Below are 14,606 nucleotides of genomic sequence, written 5' to 3' on the forward strand. Positions count from 1 at the left end.
TTCTCAAGTCGACTGACACCTCGCTCTTGCAGGTGTCGCACTTGAAATAAGTTCATCCAGTTCGACGGACGGTGCCGTCCCCTAAAGTTCAGTGTCTGAAAGTTTCTTCGCCCGAAATGAACTTGTTGCGCTGAGTGTCCAGAGGTTGATCCTCTAACAGGTAAACAATGTCTGTTTTGTGTGGGAAGTCAAGCTAAATATTTAATAGACTTTTGTAAACTTGTCTGACAAGTTGCTGATAGTTCAGCGCTAAAGCCGTGTGTTACCACCAGGGAAATCGGTTATGGTTGGATGCTTTCTCTGGTTCAATGTCATAGAACAGGTAGGCTAAATACACACATCGTGAGTGCTGAAAGAGATGTTTTTAAGCTACCAAATTACCTACAGATGGTAAACAAACGCCAGCAAGGTATCAGCAGCACGGTTGACTACAGAATTTGTCACGGTGACGATAGGCTAGTGTCTTTTAAGTAGGCTAAATGCGATAAAGCAATGTTTCAAACTGATTGAAATAACAGTGATGGGGAGAACGGGTAGCCTTTAGTTGGAACACTTTTTTGCATTCTTGTACTTTTTGTCTTATTGCTAAAAATCTGCATAAGTGGCAGCTTTAAAAAATATCCCTATATGTACTTAAGTAATTCAAGTACATGCGCATTACTTTTTCTTTGATTTTCATCTAAATGCAGTGAGTGACAGTTGTAACAGTGTGCCAGTCCAGTTTTGAAGCGGTAAAATAAAATGTAGGCTATGGCAACAACCATGCATTATTCAAACTGAAATAGGTGCGGATAAGTGTTTTTCTGTAAGTTTAAGTTTTTACAGCGTTTGTTTCAAAATGCCAGTTGCCCTCAACTTGCTGAGTAGTCTGAATTTCGATCAATACAATAGTTTCTCTTAAACCAGTAGGCTAACCTAAACTATGTGTCTATATGTAAAAGATATTTTTACGTAAAACAGGGTTATTATTACGCCTATTGTATCTATCATTCTTGGCCAGCTTCATTTGCATGTCAAATCTCTGCCTATTTCACCTGCTAGCTACTTGCTGGTTTAATCGGATTGTGGGCTAGCAGTGGCACTCTGTTACACAGTGTTACAGTTGTCCCCAGCCGGCCTCTCCTGATATTGAATAAGATAATTGGAATATATCACATTGTATGCAGCTAATAATAATAATACATCACTGTTCACAACCACCTGTTACAATTCTGCAGTCTGAAAGTTACAAATTTGACCGTTAAAACTTTTGAAAGTAGCATGCTGATGCCATCATACATTGTATCATCACATAATGTTAGACACGAGCTAAGAAATGAATCATGTGACAACTGTCCCCTTGGTACAACTGTATCCGGTCTCCATTATATTTCATTTGTGTGTTCATCTTTTAAAAAACACGGGGAGTGCGTGTAATTGTTCAGGATTGGTCTTTAGTCATGTCAAAGTGAAAGAGTTGCTCAGTTGTAAATGCCTTTGAATATGACGTTTTGGTGTCAAGTAATACTTTCAATGAGAAGAGTGAGGGTTCCAGAGAGTCGCAGCATATCTGAAGGGGCAACTAACTTACAATCGCAAATAGATGAACGCTTAAAACTAACGAGTTGGCTTAAACTTGTTGCACTACACGTATTACCCATATCGCTGTTCTGAACGTTTTTAACCAGTCAGGTAATTTTGAGATTTGTAAAGTTTCAGTTATCCGTCTAATGACAAGTAGCCTAAGCTACAATTTGTATAACATTGACATTATTAATTATACCATACCATATCCATATATATAGAGAGTGCATAAAATATAAAACAAGATTTTGTTGAGCTTGAACTTTGCATTCATACAAGAATGAATTCTTTCCCAAAAAATGGACTGGAGATCACGGCACCAGCTAGCCTTTATGACATGAACTGCAGTTCAACTAATCTGCAACCTGCCAGTGCAAGGACTTCTCATTTTTTAAATCAGTAGACCTTTGTGTGTGTGCGTTTATGTGCGTTTATAAAGGGGGCAGGAGTCGTGCGCCATCTGCTTTCCCTGGAGAAGGCATTCACAGCCTGTCTGTGTGTTCATGGGAACAGGAGAGGTTAATAGAAATGTCATTTTAATAAATTGAAATATGTTATACAGGTGTCTTCTGTGCACTGCATGCAGAATAGTAGCCAGTTTCTGCACCTTCTCTTTGGTCCCCCACTTAGAGCCTTGATTTGAAAGCCTGACCCATTTATTACCTAGATCTAGCAGCCACAGGGATGAGTCAGAAGCTTTTCATTTTTGGACAAAAGGATGAAGGCACTTCTCACTTTGCGGACAAAATAAACCCATTTCATTGACAAGTGTTTTTTTTGTCCATGTAATAGATATCCTAAGCCAACTTTTATGCTTTTGTGGCAGGAAAGATACAATGCGCGACACTATAATCGTGCCGTGGCATTAAATGTTCATGTTGTCCACAGAACAGTTCTGCTATATGAGGCAAGACAAGGTAGACAAGGGGAAGTCAGGCTGTGCTTTCTATACATTCAGTGAGTCAGCAAGTCACAGAAGGAATTCCGTCCACCGAAGTAAAGTCTGCTTGAACTTTGGTACACATCAGTGTTTTGCTAAAGTACAAAAGCAATTATTTTTATAGGCTATGTAACTGAAAGTGTGAAATGCACGGTAGGTCTTTGGTCCCACATTATGTGAGTCAGCGGGTTTCATGTGTTCTGGCCCATACCAACCATGTGAAAGTATAACACTGCTGGGGGTTTAACACAAAGCCCACAATGTTATTAAGGTCACGATTTTCTCATGAAATTCAGTTAATTTAGGAACAAGATTTTAAAAATAACTTGGCGGGTGGTGTTCTTGGGCTGCTGCGCCAGTGTTATCAAGGTCATACCTCAGAACCAAGTTTAGTATTTTCTATAAAAAAAAGGTGGGTGCTAATTTTGTCAATATTTTGGAAGGAATTTACTTGAAGGAAAACTTACTTGAAGGAAAACCAAAATATATTCAAAGAAATTGGTGTCTTCAGTGCCATTGCAACCCATCCTGACGATAAGTCAGCCATTTTACCAGCTGGTCCTTAGGTTCCGTGTCTGTAAATTCGTCACCATAGCAAACTACAATGAGGATTTGAATAGAACATGAAGCAGAGGGTTATGGGAGTTGTACCACTGTAGGACGCAATGCATTCACCCAGTCCACCGAGTTCTGATTGTAATGAAGTGGCCAAATAAGGTCCATACGCTTTACTGCAATATATACGCTTTACTGTAATATCGCCTTCTTGGCCCGGTTTTGCAACACTTTTTCATTAAAGCAGCAATACGGAGTTTCTCGTCCAAAACTAGGCAACTAATTACCTAAAAGTCATGCAATAGCCTTGCAAACATCACCAACAGCCCAGCTGCCACGGATAGAAGGTTGCCAACACACTATCTGGTGTCTTTTGGCAGTTTAGCTGGAAAAATCATGCATGTGAAAGCTTTTTTTCCATTTTTGCAGGGTGTACCAGCCCGTTACACAGCACTACATAGGGCATATCCTGGATGGCTGGTGGGGAAGGCACAGGTGTTTATCTGTCCTTCACATGACCATATGCTATCAAAATGAATTTGAGGATTGTACCAAAACCATACCTCAAAAAGTGTCATATTGTTGCATAGTGTTACTTTAAGCTGTTTTCAGCCCAGCAAATCCAAAGCCAACCATTGCCAGGACTATTTCTTACAAGAGGCTGAGTGTAAATAGAGCTTGCTATGTGAGAGGTTGTGTGTTGAATTGCTACATGCTGTTCATTACCATTAACTGTTTTATTACACACTAACAAGGATTCTAGGTTTCTAGACCTGCACTGGTTGTGAGTAAGTTGTAAAAGTAGAAGAAAGGTCGGCATACGCAAGCACAGCAAGTTTCAAGTTTATTGATCAAAGATTGGCTAAGATATGAGTTCCTGTTTGGTCAAATTCAATAGGCTGTGACAGACGAACGGTTTAAAAGAATAAAAACACTGTCTGATGACTTTGTCTGAATCACCTGTGCTAAGTGACAAAATTAGACATTTTCAAGTTTTCTATTAAATCCAATATGGCGGCCACATACCATAGGTTTCCTTGGGATCTCCCAAGACACTAGAAAATAACCTCAGAAATGGATCTCGAGTCCGTATACCAAGTTTCCTGTCAATACATCAAAACGTTTCTGGGATATGACTTCACTTCCTGTTTGGTTGCTTCGCTTCCAATTTTGATTAGCTGTAACGTACAAATTATTTAGAAAATCTGAAATCCAAATGATAGTTTTTGGGAGGCTTGGTCTGAAGATCATCTGAGCCAAGTTTGGTTTGGCTGCATCAATTAGGTTGATCTTGGGACCTCTTTTTTTTAAGGCAAACACATTAACTGTTATTAGTCAAAATACTTTTTATTTCTTATTGCAGCACCCCTAGTAGTCAAATCATGCAATTTCTTTGTGCCTCCTGGGATCCCGAGTCAATGTTCCAAGTCTGGTTTTGATACATCAAGGCGTTGCTGAGATATGACCTCCTTTCTTGTTTGGCAGCTTGATGGCAGAAGAAAGAAGGAGAAGATGTGTTCAAAGGTAGAAGAACAATGGGCTGTGCTTTGCTGCGAGGCTGGGGTATAATCGCTGAGGGATAATCACATTTGAGTTTGGACCAGGACAATGGACCAAGTGTGAAAACAGCCTAAGAGATTAAGCGAAATGATCAAATTATCTGTTTCTGATTCCTATTTTTTTTAAGTACAGTGAGTGTGTCTGCTTTTACACTTCTTTAAAGTTGGCTTGTTCCTTGCTTTGGTCTTAGTTCTTAGTTAGGTGAACCTTACTTTTACCCTCTATTTTGAGTGAACGTAATGTAATTCAATCTGTATGATAAAATGTACATAACAAATTAAGATTGTTGTGATCAATGCAAAACAATTATCAAAGCTTGAGCTAGGTAACTTTCAGCAACAGAATGTCCAACTATTTTCCAAATCACTAGCACAAATTTGCAAGTTCTTTCAAATCTCTTTTGTAATTCAGAATATTTTCCACTCATCAGTGCTTCTTTAAAAGATACCAAGCGGCAACTGTGATGTGTGAGCTCTGACCAGGAACAGGCTGACCTGTCTCAATCTCATATTTAAAGCTGTCGGAACAAACTAATTCGAACTCCAGAAACCTCAGCTGCACACTATAACATGACCAGTGAAGGAAAAAAAAAGATACGTGGCAGAATGGATGACATTTACCTTCATTAAGATATTCAAATGAAAGTGCAGTGTGTTTTTGCCTGAACAATGCCCCGAGCACCAGCAGGCAATGAAGCGACCTGCTCATTGCTGTTGTGCAACTTCCTGCTGTCTCTGGATTTATTTGGAAGAGATAACACTCTGAAACACACGCACAGACACCCCTGGCCCAGCCCCCCCATACACCCCCCCCCCCCCTCCCCGCCCCCCTCACACACACATCCACACACAAGCTGGCAAACAACACATACAAATCAACATAGCGCAGCATGTCAGGCATTAGACCCATTCATCATAGCAGTAGAATCATCACATTGTCTTAAATAAGACACAGATTCCATTGTTTACTTTGAGGGAACTAGGTGATTGGCTACAGGTGAAGGCCCATATCTACCATCATCTCAGAGAAAGGGAAGAATGGGGTTTTTGTAACATCAACTGTAGTCACATACACTGTTCATTTCAGCTGTCATTCCCCTATGAATAAGGTCCCTCTAAAATGGAAGGAGCAAATTATTCAGCTTGTGCACTCTTTCTCTGAGCACAGGCTCCAATCTCTGTGTCTGTCTTCTAAAGTCATTTCGGTTGTTAACAGTGAGTTGCACTCCCATCTGAGCCAAATGACATGACTTCAGCCCGGAGCCCACGTCATGGTTTAGTGTTGAAGCTGACACCCTAGTGTTCAGTTTCTGACCAGGATCCTATGGCATTTAGTTCTGTTATAAAATAAACTGTAGCTCTTGGTGCTACCTTGAAAAAGGTTTCACCGTAAGATCACAGTGTACCTGACGATCAGTTGGGGGATATTATGAAGGATTTGCAGGCAAAAGATCAGTTAAGATAGGATACTGTAATTCAGCAGTATCTGAATTTCTCTGAACTGGAATTGTATAGGAGCTAAATCTCCTTTGTTGTTTCTTTTGTGGCACAGTAGCTTGTGATGTCACTACACTATGGTTTGGAGTATTGAACATTAATTAAACGTGAAGTCAAGTCAAGTCAAGTCTACTTTATTGTCAAAAATCTATGTAACAGGGTTAACACAGAGGTTTGAAATTGCGTTTGACCAGTCTCCAATGTGCAGTTTAAAACATTTAAATAAGACATTGACAATAATCTCTCTCTCTCACACACACACACACACACACACCCACACACACACACACACACACACACACACACACACACACACACACACACACACACACATAGCAGCAGAAGTACAATCAGTGGTCAATAGGTGCAACAGTAAAGTAAAGTGCAACAGTAAAGTGCCAGTGGCATGGTGAAGTGACTTTGGAATGTTCATGTGGTTTTCTTCAGTGTGTTGATGAGTCTGATGGCTTGTGGAAAGAAGCTGTTACTCAGTCTGCTTGTGAAGAGGTTAGCCTTTAACTAGTGGCCACTGACAGAACTCTTCTCCAGCACCTTTAATTTTCAAACACAAAGCCTCTCGATCTCGTCACATAACCCTACCCCATTACGCGCTCGCGCGTTGGACAGAAAGTCTGGGACACCAAACTCGTCTCATTTTAAGGGCTTCTGACTTCAATCCGGTGCAAACTGAACTGAGATGTCATTTGTCAGGACCAGGCTAATGAAGTCTGTGAAATGTTGTGAAACCACCCAAAATAGAAGGGTATATTTGGCAGGATATAGAGAGCAGCATTTCATGTTATTCCCCCGTCGCTTTCATATTCCTTTCCAAATGCCCATGAAGAAAACACATGCAGTAAATATTAGCTGGCTTTCAACACACACTCTCTTTTGTCACAGCCCCATGTAGGTTAATGTGTTTGCTCTAAGGCCTCAGTGTAGTCCAGTCACATATCTATCGTACGCATAAATATCAAGGATGGACACACAAGGCGGTTCGGCCCCTGTGGGACCGTGGGTAAATCAATTTAGCATCCGTAGCTCCTTCAGGAGAGTGCAGAGGATTTAAAGAGGGCTGGCAGGCTGCCTAATTGTGTCCCTGTTGGGTTTCACAGTGTACCGTGTGCATGGTGTGGATGATCAATCAGACGTTTGTGTGTGTATTTGGTGGGTTGCGCTGCACAGACTTGATGATGCGAATGTAGTCGGGGAGGACACTGCCGCTGGCACGTGAAATGGTGGCTCCTTTGGTCGGCCTTTCAAAATGAAGAACAAACGTGTAGTGAGAAAAGACAAAGTGCCTGAGTGAACTCTCCTTTCAAAGAGGGTCGACTGTTTATGGATGATTCTTTCACCTCGAACAACTGCAAAAAAATAATACGTTTGAAGGTAGAGACCCATTTGTTTGTGCAGCTAAGTGTAGCTTTTAGTCCTGATGGTAAATACGTTTTAGCCAGTTTTAGAGACGGACAGTGTAAGCAACGCAGCAGCTGTCAGAGTGTATGTAATTCACTCAAATACACTTCACTTTTTCTTCTTTCTTCTTATGGTTGTATTTAGCTTTATATATCATTTTCAGTCAAAGGTTTAACACTGCAAGCACATTAAGTTAAATGGGCCCTGGATGAAGGGACAGTAGTGTGTGTGTATGTACACTGCAAAAAATGCTTTTCTAACCTAGTGTTATTACTCTTATATTGAGATGAAAAATCTAGTTGATCTTGTTTCTAGCTAAATTGTACTTACCTAGTGCTTTCTTGGTAAGGTTATTTTTACCTATTTCAAGCAAATATTACTTATTTTAAGAAATCTTAACAAGCCAAATTTGCTTAACGCACTGGCAGCCAAATTTGCTTGTTTTAAGCAAAATCCTGCTTTAATATGTAATTATTTGTCTTAAATCTAGAGGGGCATTTTTTGCAGTGTATGCATGTGTGTGTTTTTGAGTGTGCATGTGTGAGAGCATGTATGAGGGGGGTGTGTGTGCTACTTTCACACCCGAAAGCTTGGCGGTGTTATCGTGAAGTTGTACAGCGAAACAGCAGAGCTGCAGCCCATTGGCTGTAGGCATCCAGTGGGTTTGTGGTGTGTGTGTGTGTGTGTGTGTGTGTGTGTGTGTGTGGTTGTTCTAAAATCAGATCAGGCTGAGGGAACACGAGGTGAGCACTTCCGTTTTTTTGCCTTTTCTTTCACGCACCTCTTCAACATCACTTAAGCTAAGTGTCCGTATTGTGTCTATTTTTTATCTGAACATCAGCGTCTTTTTTCAGTTGTTCTGAATGACAAGAGAGGGCACGCGGACGCCTAGAGAAAAAGTGTCTGTCTTTTTTCAGAGCACCAGCCTTTTCCTGTGTGTGCTCTGAGTATTATCTGGTTGAAAACTTTTCAGAAAGGTGCCGGTGTCGTCATATGTTGTGAAGATATTGCTGTCATAGAAAGGAAACCCAAGTGTGGTGTGGGAGTGCTCTTTTGATGAAGTGCTGGGGTGAAACGCTCCCCATCTCCCTGCCAGCACTTTTCTCCCTGAGACAAACGCTGTATGAGTAGAATAAAACCACACTCTCAAGCTTTTCTCATTAATATTAAGACCAGTTTATTTCCACAGACGCGTTTCGGCCTTAAGCCATCGTCAGTGTGTCCATAAACTGGTCTTAATATTAATGAGAAAAGCTTGAGAGTGAGGTTTTATTCTACTCATAGTTAACATTCTTTTACTCTCACCCGAAAACTTTTTTTTTTTTTTTAAGTATAGCGCGCCTATCCCTACTAGAAACGCTATATGGCCCGCGCCCTAAGAGGTGAGGAGAGGGAAGAAAAGAGGACTACATTTTAGACGGAGGGTGGAAGTACGATACGGCACCAACACGCACAAATTCAAAACAGTTGTTCAACCTGTTTATCAGCATTTACAGTAATGTATGCATATGCCATACGCTATGCGTGCACCTGTTAGGTTCCTCGAAGGAGCTTTTCCATCATGCAGAAAGGTAATCTCTCTTAATGGTCATGTGAGTGAGTAGAGACCCAGTGGGCTTTGTAGGGCCGTCTGTGTTCTACCAACTTCTTACTGCTCTGTGAACTAGCAGACCTGAGAGACCTGTGTGTGTGTGTGTGTGTGTGTGTGTGTGTGTGTGTGTGTGAGAGGCACCTCCCAAACCATCTGGTGAGAAGGGGAAGTAGAGAAAGCGCTTATTAGTCACTGACTCAAAAATAAATGGTTCTGGTAGATGATGAAGGCGGAGGAATTGGGTGGGTGTGTGTGTGTGTGTGTGTGTGTGTGTGTGTGTGTGTGTGTGTGTGGGTGTGTGTGTGTGTGTGTGTGTGTGTGTGTGTGTGAGTGTGAGTGTGTGTGTGTGAGTGTGTGTGTGTGTGTGTGTGTGTGTGTGTGTGTGTGTGTGTGTGTGTGTGAGTGGGTGTGTGTGTGTGTGTGTGTGTGTGTGTGAGAATGTGTGTGTGTGGTGTGTGAGGGGAGAGAGAGTGTGTGAGGGGAGAGAGAGAGAGAGAGACAGCCTGAAAGAGAGGAAATGAAAGGCGTGAGATTAAGAGAAAGAGAGAGAGAGAGCACATGAGAGTGTTTGTAATGTTGCATGTGATAGAGATGGCAAAAGGAAAGGTATGTAGCTAAAGCCAGGGAGTAGTTGTGTAGCTATAGCCAGGGAGTAGTTTTGTAGCTATAGCCAGGGAGTAGTTGTGTAGCTATAGCCAGGGAGTAGTTGTGTAGCTATAGCCAGGGAGTAGTTGTGTAGCTATAGCCAGGGAGTAGTTGTGTAGCTATAGCCAGGGAGTAGTTGTGTAGCTATAGCCAGGGAGTAGTTGTGTAGCTATAGCCAGGGAGTAGTTGTGTAGCTAAAGCCAGGGAGTAGTTGTGTAGCTAAAGCCAGGGAGTAGTTGTGTAGCTAAAGCCAGGGAGTAGTTGTGTAGCTATAGCCAGGGAGTAGTTGTGTAGGACACTATGAATAGACCGAGTCTTGAGTTGTGTCTCAGAGAACTTTCACTCTCTTTGTAAATCAGTCTTGAGTTTAGTTAGGAAACTGGTAAAGGGAGATACCCTCAGCTATTTCCACTCATTGGGATGATCAGAACCACAACCAAAGACAACAATGACAGTCAGAAAGCAAACATGTGAGAGTCATTAAAGGGCTGCTGAGAGTCGAGAGGCAGATCTTGCCCCTGAGCAGAGGCCGTGTCTGATTGCTATGGCAACGGTAGTGAGGGGAGAGAGAGAGCGCGTCCTCTCAGATCAGAGATCAAAATTCAACCCTCTTTCGTTTGCTTGCAGGTTCCCTCCTGCTGGCTTTTTGATTGCCTCAGTAGAAAATGCTTTTTAAAGTCACCCTTCAAGTAATTTTTTTGGAAAGGCAGAGCGTTATTAAAGTGGTTTAGTCCAAAGGGGCATATAAATTGGGCTGAAGGATCGTAGACTTCCAGAGTTTCTCTTTTGGTCAAGTACATGGACAAGGTCCCCAGGCCCCTAAAAAAGTTATCACGATACAGACATAATGGAAGAAAGCCTTACAGCTACAGAGAAGTGTTGCACACATGTGCGTCTTACCCATGTGGTACGCAAAGTCAAACGTTTTCCTCATCTTAATAGAATCCCATTATATAGTTTTTGATTCCGTATTGGTGTATTTCTGCCCTGGTGCAAGTCCTGCAGACTTTATAAAGCAATCAGGAACATGGATGTGATGAATGAATTGGCTTTAAAGCCCTCAAGAAAGACAGGAAAAAAAGCTGTTCAGACAACCCTCTTCCCTTGAATGTTCCATCCCGTGTATATTTTTGACGCTGCTAGTTAAAGTTAGACCTACAACGACACTGTCACACGCTGTGTTGGTCTCTATGCAAAGACTTGTGTGGGCAACTGGGGCAGTATCAGATACGGTTTCATTTGCAAAGCTCTGTGAGGCTCTATTAGACACAATGAAGGGATTATGCTGTCAAAGGTGACCACACCTGCCCCCCCCCCCCCCCCCCCCCCCCCCCCCCCTCTCTGGCCCCGTCACCGTCTCTGTGTGAATATGCAAAGGGCCCGGGCAGCAGGCCACCCATGGGCCCCGGAAGCAAGCAGACACACACATCATACATCATCCTCAGCGTTAGGGCCTCACGGGGGTGGTGTGGTTGATTCGATCGTTTTAATTGCACGCGGCGTGCACACAAGGCACTGTTTCAGGGGCACTGTTTCAAGGGGTGACTTTGAGGGTGTGAAAGGCTGACAACCACCCCACCCCCCCCACCCCCCTCACCCCCCACCCCCTGTGAGGATGTTGTCTGTAGATGGTGGATAAAACCGGACACCTCTGATGGCAATTGTCAGCAGATTAGACGCGTGTCATCATAGAGATCATTGCACAGTTGATGAGCGGTTGCGTAAGGAGAGAGCTCACGCTGAGAGGCTAATGTCCCTTTCGGTGATGTTATAATGCTGATGTGTAAGGTGATGTGTCAGCACTTCATTATTTGCTTCATCAAACTGACATCAGATCAGTACGAGACTGATGGAGACTGAGACCCTGAGATTAATGTGTCCATTCAGGCTGACCACACACAGTTTGTGCTGTAGAAGGTAGCCCTGTCAAATGTGTCATATATTTTTAATCATGTTCAAGTGTGCACGCCATGCATAGTATATATGTGTGTGCGTGTATGTGTGGATGGGTGCCTCTGTGTGTGAAAATGTCATGAAACCAATTAAGGAACTTGTCATCTATACCAGATCAAAAGTTCCCCTTTACATTTTTTTTGGGTTAGCAAAATATAGACTTTGTGTTTTCCTCTTTTCTCTGTGTCCTCTCCATGTTGCTTGACAAAAAAAAATAAAAAAAATAAGTGTTGGAGTCAATATTTTCAGATCGTCAGCTGGACATTAGTCGAGTGCTCTTTTTAGGCTAAATCTTCCTAAAACACTTGTTAGCAACCCTAGATCGTGCCGTCCATAGTTACGCCTATTTTTAGACCCGACCACAGAGTGTGCAAGTGAAGCAGGAAGCCAACTTCTTTCTTTCTTTCTTTCTTTCTTTCTTTCTTTCTTTCTTTTGGGGTGAAACCCACAGGGTCCAGGAGAAAATGGAGAACGGCGGCTCGATCAAGGACGACGACGAGGCTCAGTGGGAGAACGTGGAGAACAACCGCTACATCCTGAGCCGCTACATCAACGCCAACAAGCTGACTCCGTACCTGAGGCAGTGCAAGGTCATCGATGAGCAGGACGAGGACGAGGTGCTGCGCTCACTTCTGCTGGTGTCCAAAGTGGACCGAGCAGGTACTGCCTCAAACACACATGCGCACACACACACACACACACACACACACACACACACACACACACACACACACACACACACACCCCCTTATGTTTGGTATATGTAGCTCTATTATATGTATGCTGTCTACTGCGTAGATGTTGGCTGCCAAGTCTAAAGAATTTTGCTGCACTGAAGCAATTTGGTGTATGCGACAATAAACACTTTGACTTGACACACACACACACACACACACACACACACACACACACACACACACACACACACACACACACACACACACACACACTTCCCTTGCATATTGTTCTTGCCCCCTGTCTCTTTGTGTCTTGCTCTGTCCCTCTGTCTTATCCTCTAATATCTCTGTTATTGCTTCTCTCTTTCTCTCTCTTTCTCTCTCATGCCTTTTTGTAGCTCACCTTTTTCATTCCATCTCACTGTCTTGTCACTTTCTCTGTCCCTCTGTCTTGTCCTGTGCTTCTCTCTGTGTCTCTCTCTCTCTCATGCTTTTTTCTGGCTTCCTTTTTTCATTCCATCTCACTCGTCTTTTCGCTTTCTCTGTCACTCTGTTTCACCTGTTCTTGTTTTTCCATCCAGCACTGTTTATTTTCGTCCGTCTGTTTCACATTTGCTCTCTCTCTCTTTCTCTTTCTATCCACCTTCTCTCTTTCTCTCTATTGCTCTTCCATACAAGTGTTTTTTTTGGATGAGTTTGTGTCTGACTTTGTTCACATGTGGGAGGACACACACACACACACTCACACACACACAGACACACAGACACTCACACACACACACAGCCATTCATATTCTTTTGGAAGAAGGTGTCAGAAAGGACTACACACCGTGGAATATAAAAATGCAAATTCTGCTCCAAAAACATTTACATGCAAATCATGCCATCAATCAGTTACTCAGTCACCTCATCTTTCACCATGCTTTTCCACTTGTGTAATGAGATGATGAATGGAGGCTTTTAATCTGGTAAGCTACTGGTGTGGTTATTTCTCTCCCAGGCATACCTTTCTCCCTGCCTCTTGTGTCATTTTTCAAACCCCGGTGTGTGCCCGGTGCTTAAATGGATGACAGGGATGTTGCTCGCAAGTTACTCCGTGTGTTTGCTCACAACACAGCCTCGCCGATTACGAGAATGTGAATTCGTCCCCGCCGCTGTTTATGCCGCTTCTTTGTGATTATGTACCGGTGCTGAGTCACCTAGCGGCTTTGTAAATAAAGCATCTCTCTCTCTCCCTCGCCCTCCCTCTCTCGCTCGCTGTCTTTCTCTCTCTCTCTCTCTTTCTCTCTCTCCCTCCCTCTCTCCCTCTATCTCTCTCTCTCTCTATCTCTCTGTCTCTGTCTCTCCCTCCCTCTCTCTCTCCCTCTATCTCCCGGCCTCTCTCTCTCTCTCTCTGTCTCTCTCTCTCTCTCTCTTTGTCTCTCTCTGTCTCTCTCTCTGTCTCTCTCTCTCCATCCCTCTCTCTCTCCCTCTATCTCCCTCCCTCTCTCTGTCTCTGTCTCTCTCTCTCTCTCTCTCTCTCTCTCTCTCTCTCTCTCTCTCTGTCTCTCTCTCCCTCTCTCCCTCCCTATTTTTCCCTGTTGTTACAGTTTTTTACAATTGCTAAAACACATTCTTGAAACAGTCACTCATTTTCTCTAAACTCTAAACACAAAACCTCATCTTCAAGCACTATTTACAAAACCTCTGAATCCTCTTGCAAAATGAAACTTTCGCCTCAAAACAGTTTAACCTGTGCTCAAAATCAAACACTGCGGTCAAATCATAAACAAAGTGTTCAAAATGATATACACTTTCAATCAGTCAGTAAACAATACACCAAAAAATAGAAAACACACTGTTCAAAACACATAGTTCTCAGGGAGAAGTAAATTTTTTTTTTTTTACCTCAAAGCAAATTTCATATTTATCTATCATTGACTTTTGATGAATGAAAACATGTTCTCTCTCATAGTAGCTATACAAATGTATCAGAAATTACTACTTAGCTTTGCTCTAATTTGTGTTGGTTTTGCTTTCTCCTTCTTGTACCCCTACAGTACTGTACCCTGCATCTTTCACTTGTTCTTCGTTGATATGAACCTGCAACCAGTCAAAATCTATTGAGCAATCAATCAGTACTGTTACTGTACCAAATAGAAAGCACAATGTTCAGGGCCATACAACTTTTTTTACGTTTTGTCCTTTTACAGCCTACAATGCACTGTAGG

The 14,606-nt window shown here is 42.5% G+C and overlaps 1 protein-coding gene across 1 annotated transcript in view; it reads left to right on the top strand.

Moving 5' to 3' along the window:
* The window catches only part of card11 (caspase recruitment domain family, member 11), a gene marked incomplete at both ends in the record, with an annotated part of 59,523 nt that overhangs the window by 25,945 nt on the left and 18,972 nt on the right, over window positions 1-14,606 (top strand). The window contains one exon of the mRNA XM_080856278.1: window positions 12,171-12,379. Within this exon, the coding sequence (XP_080712404.1) occupies window positions 12,171-12,379 (209 nt within the window). The remainder of the gene's footprint in view (window positions 1-12,170; window positions 12,380-14,606) is intronic.

The sequence above is a fragment of the Sprattus sprattus genome (assembly GCF_963457725.1).
Source record: "Sprattus sprattus genome assembly, chromosome: 18".
Lineage (NCBI taxonomy): Eukaryota > Metazoa > Chordata > Actinopteri > Clupeiformes > Clupeidae > Sprattus > Sprattus sprattus.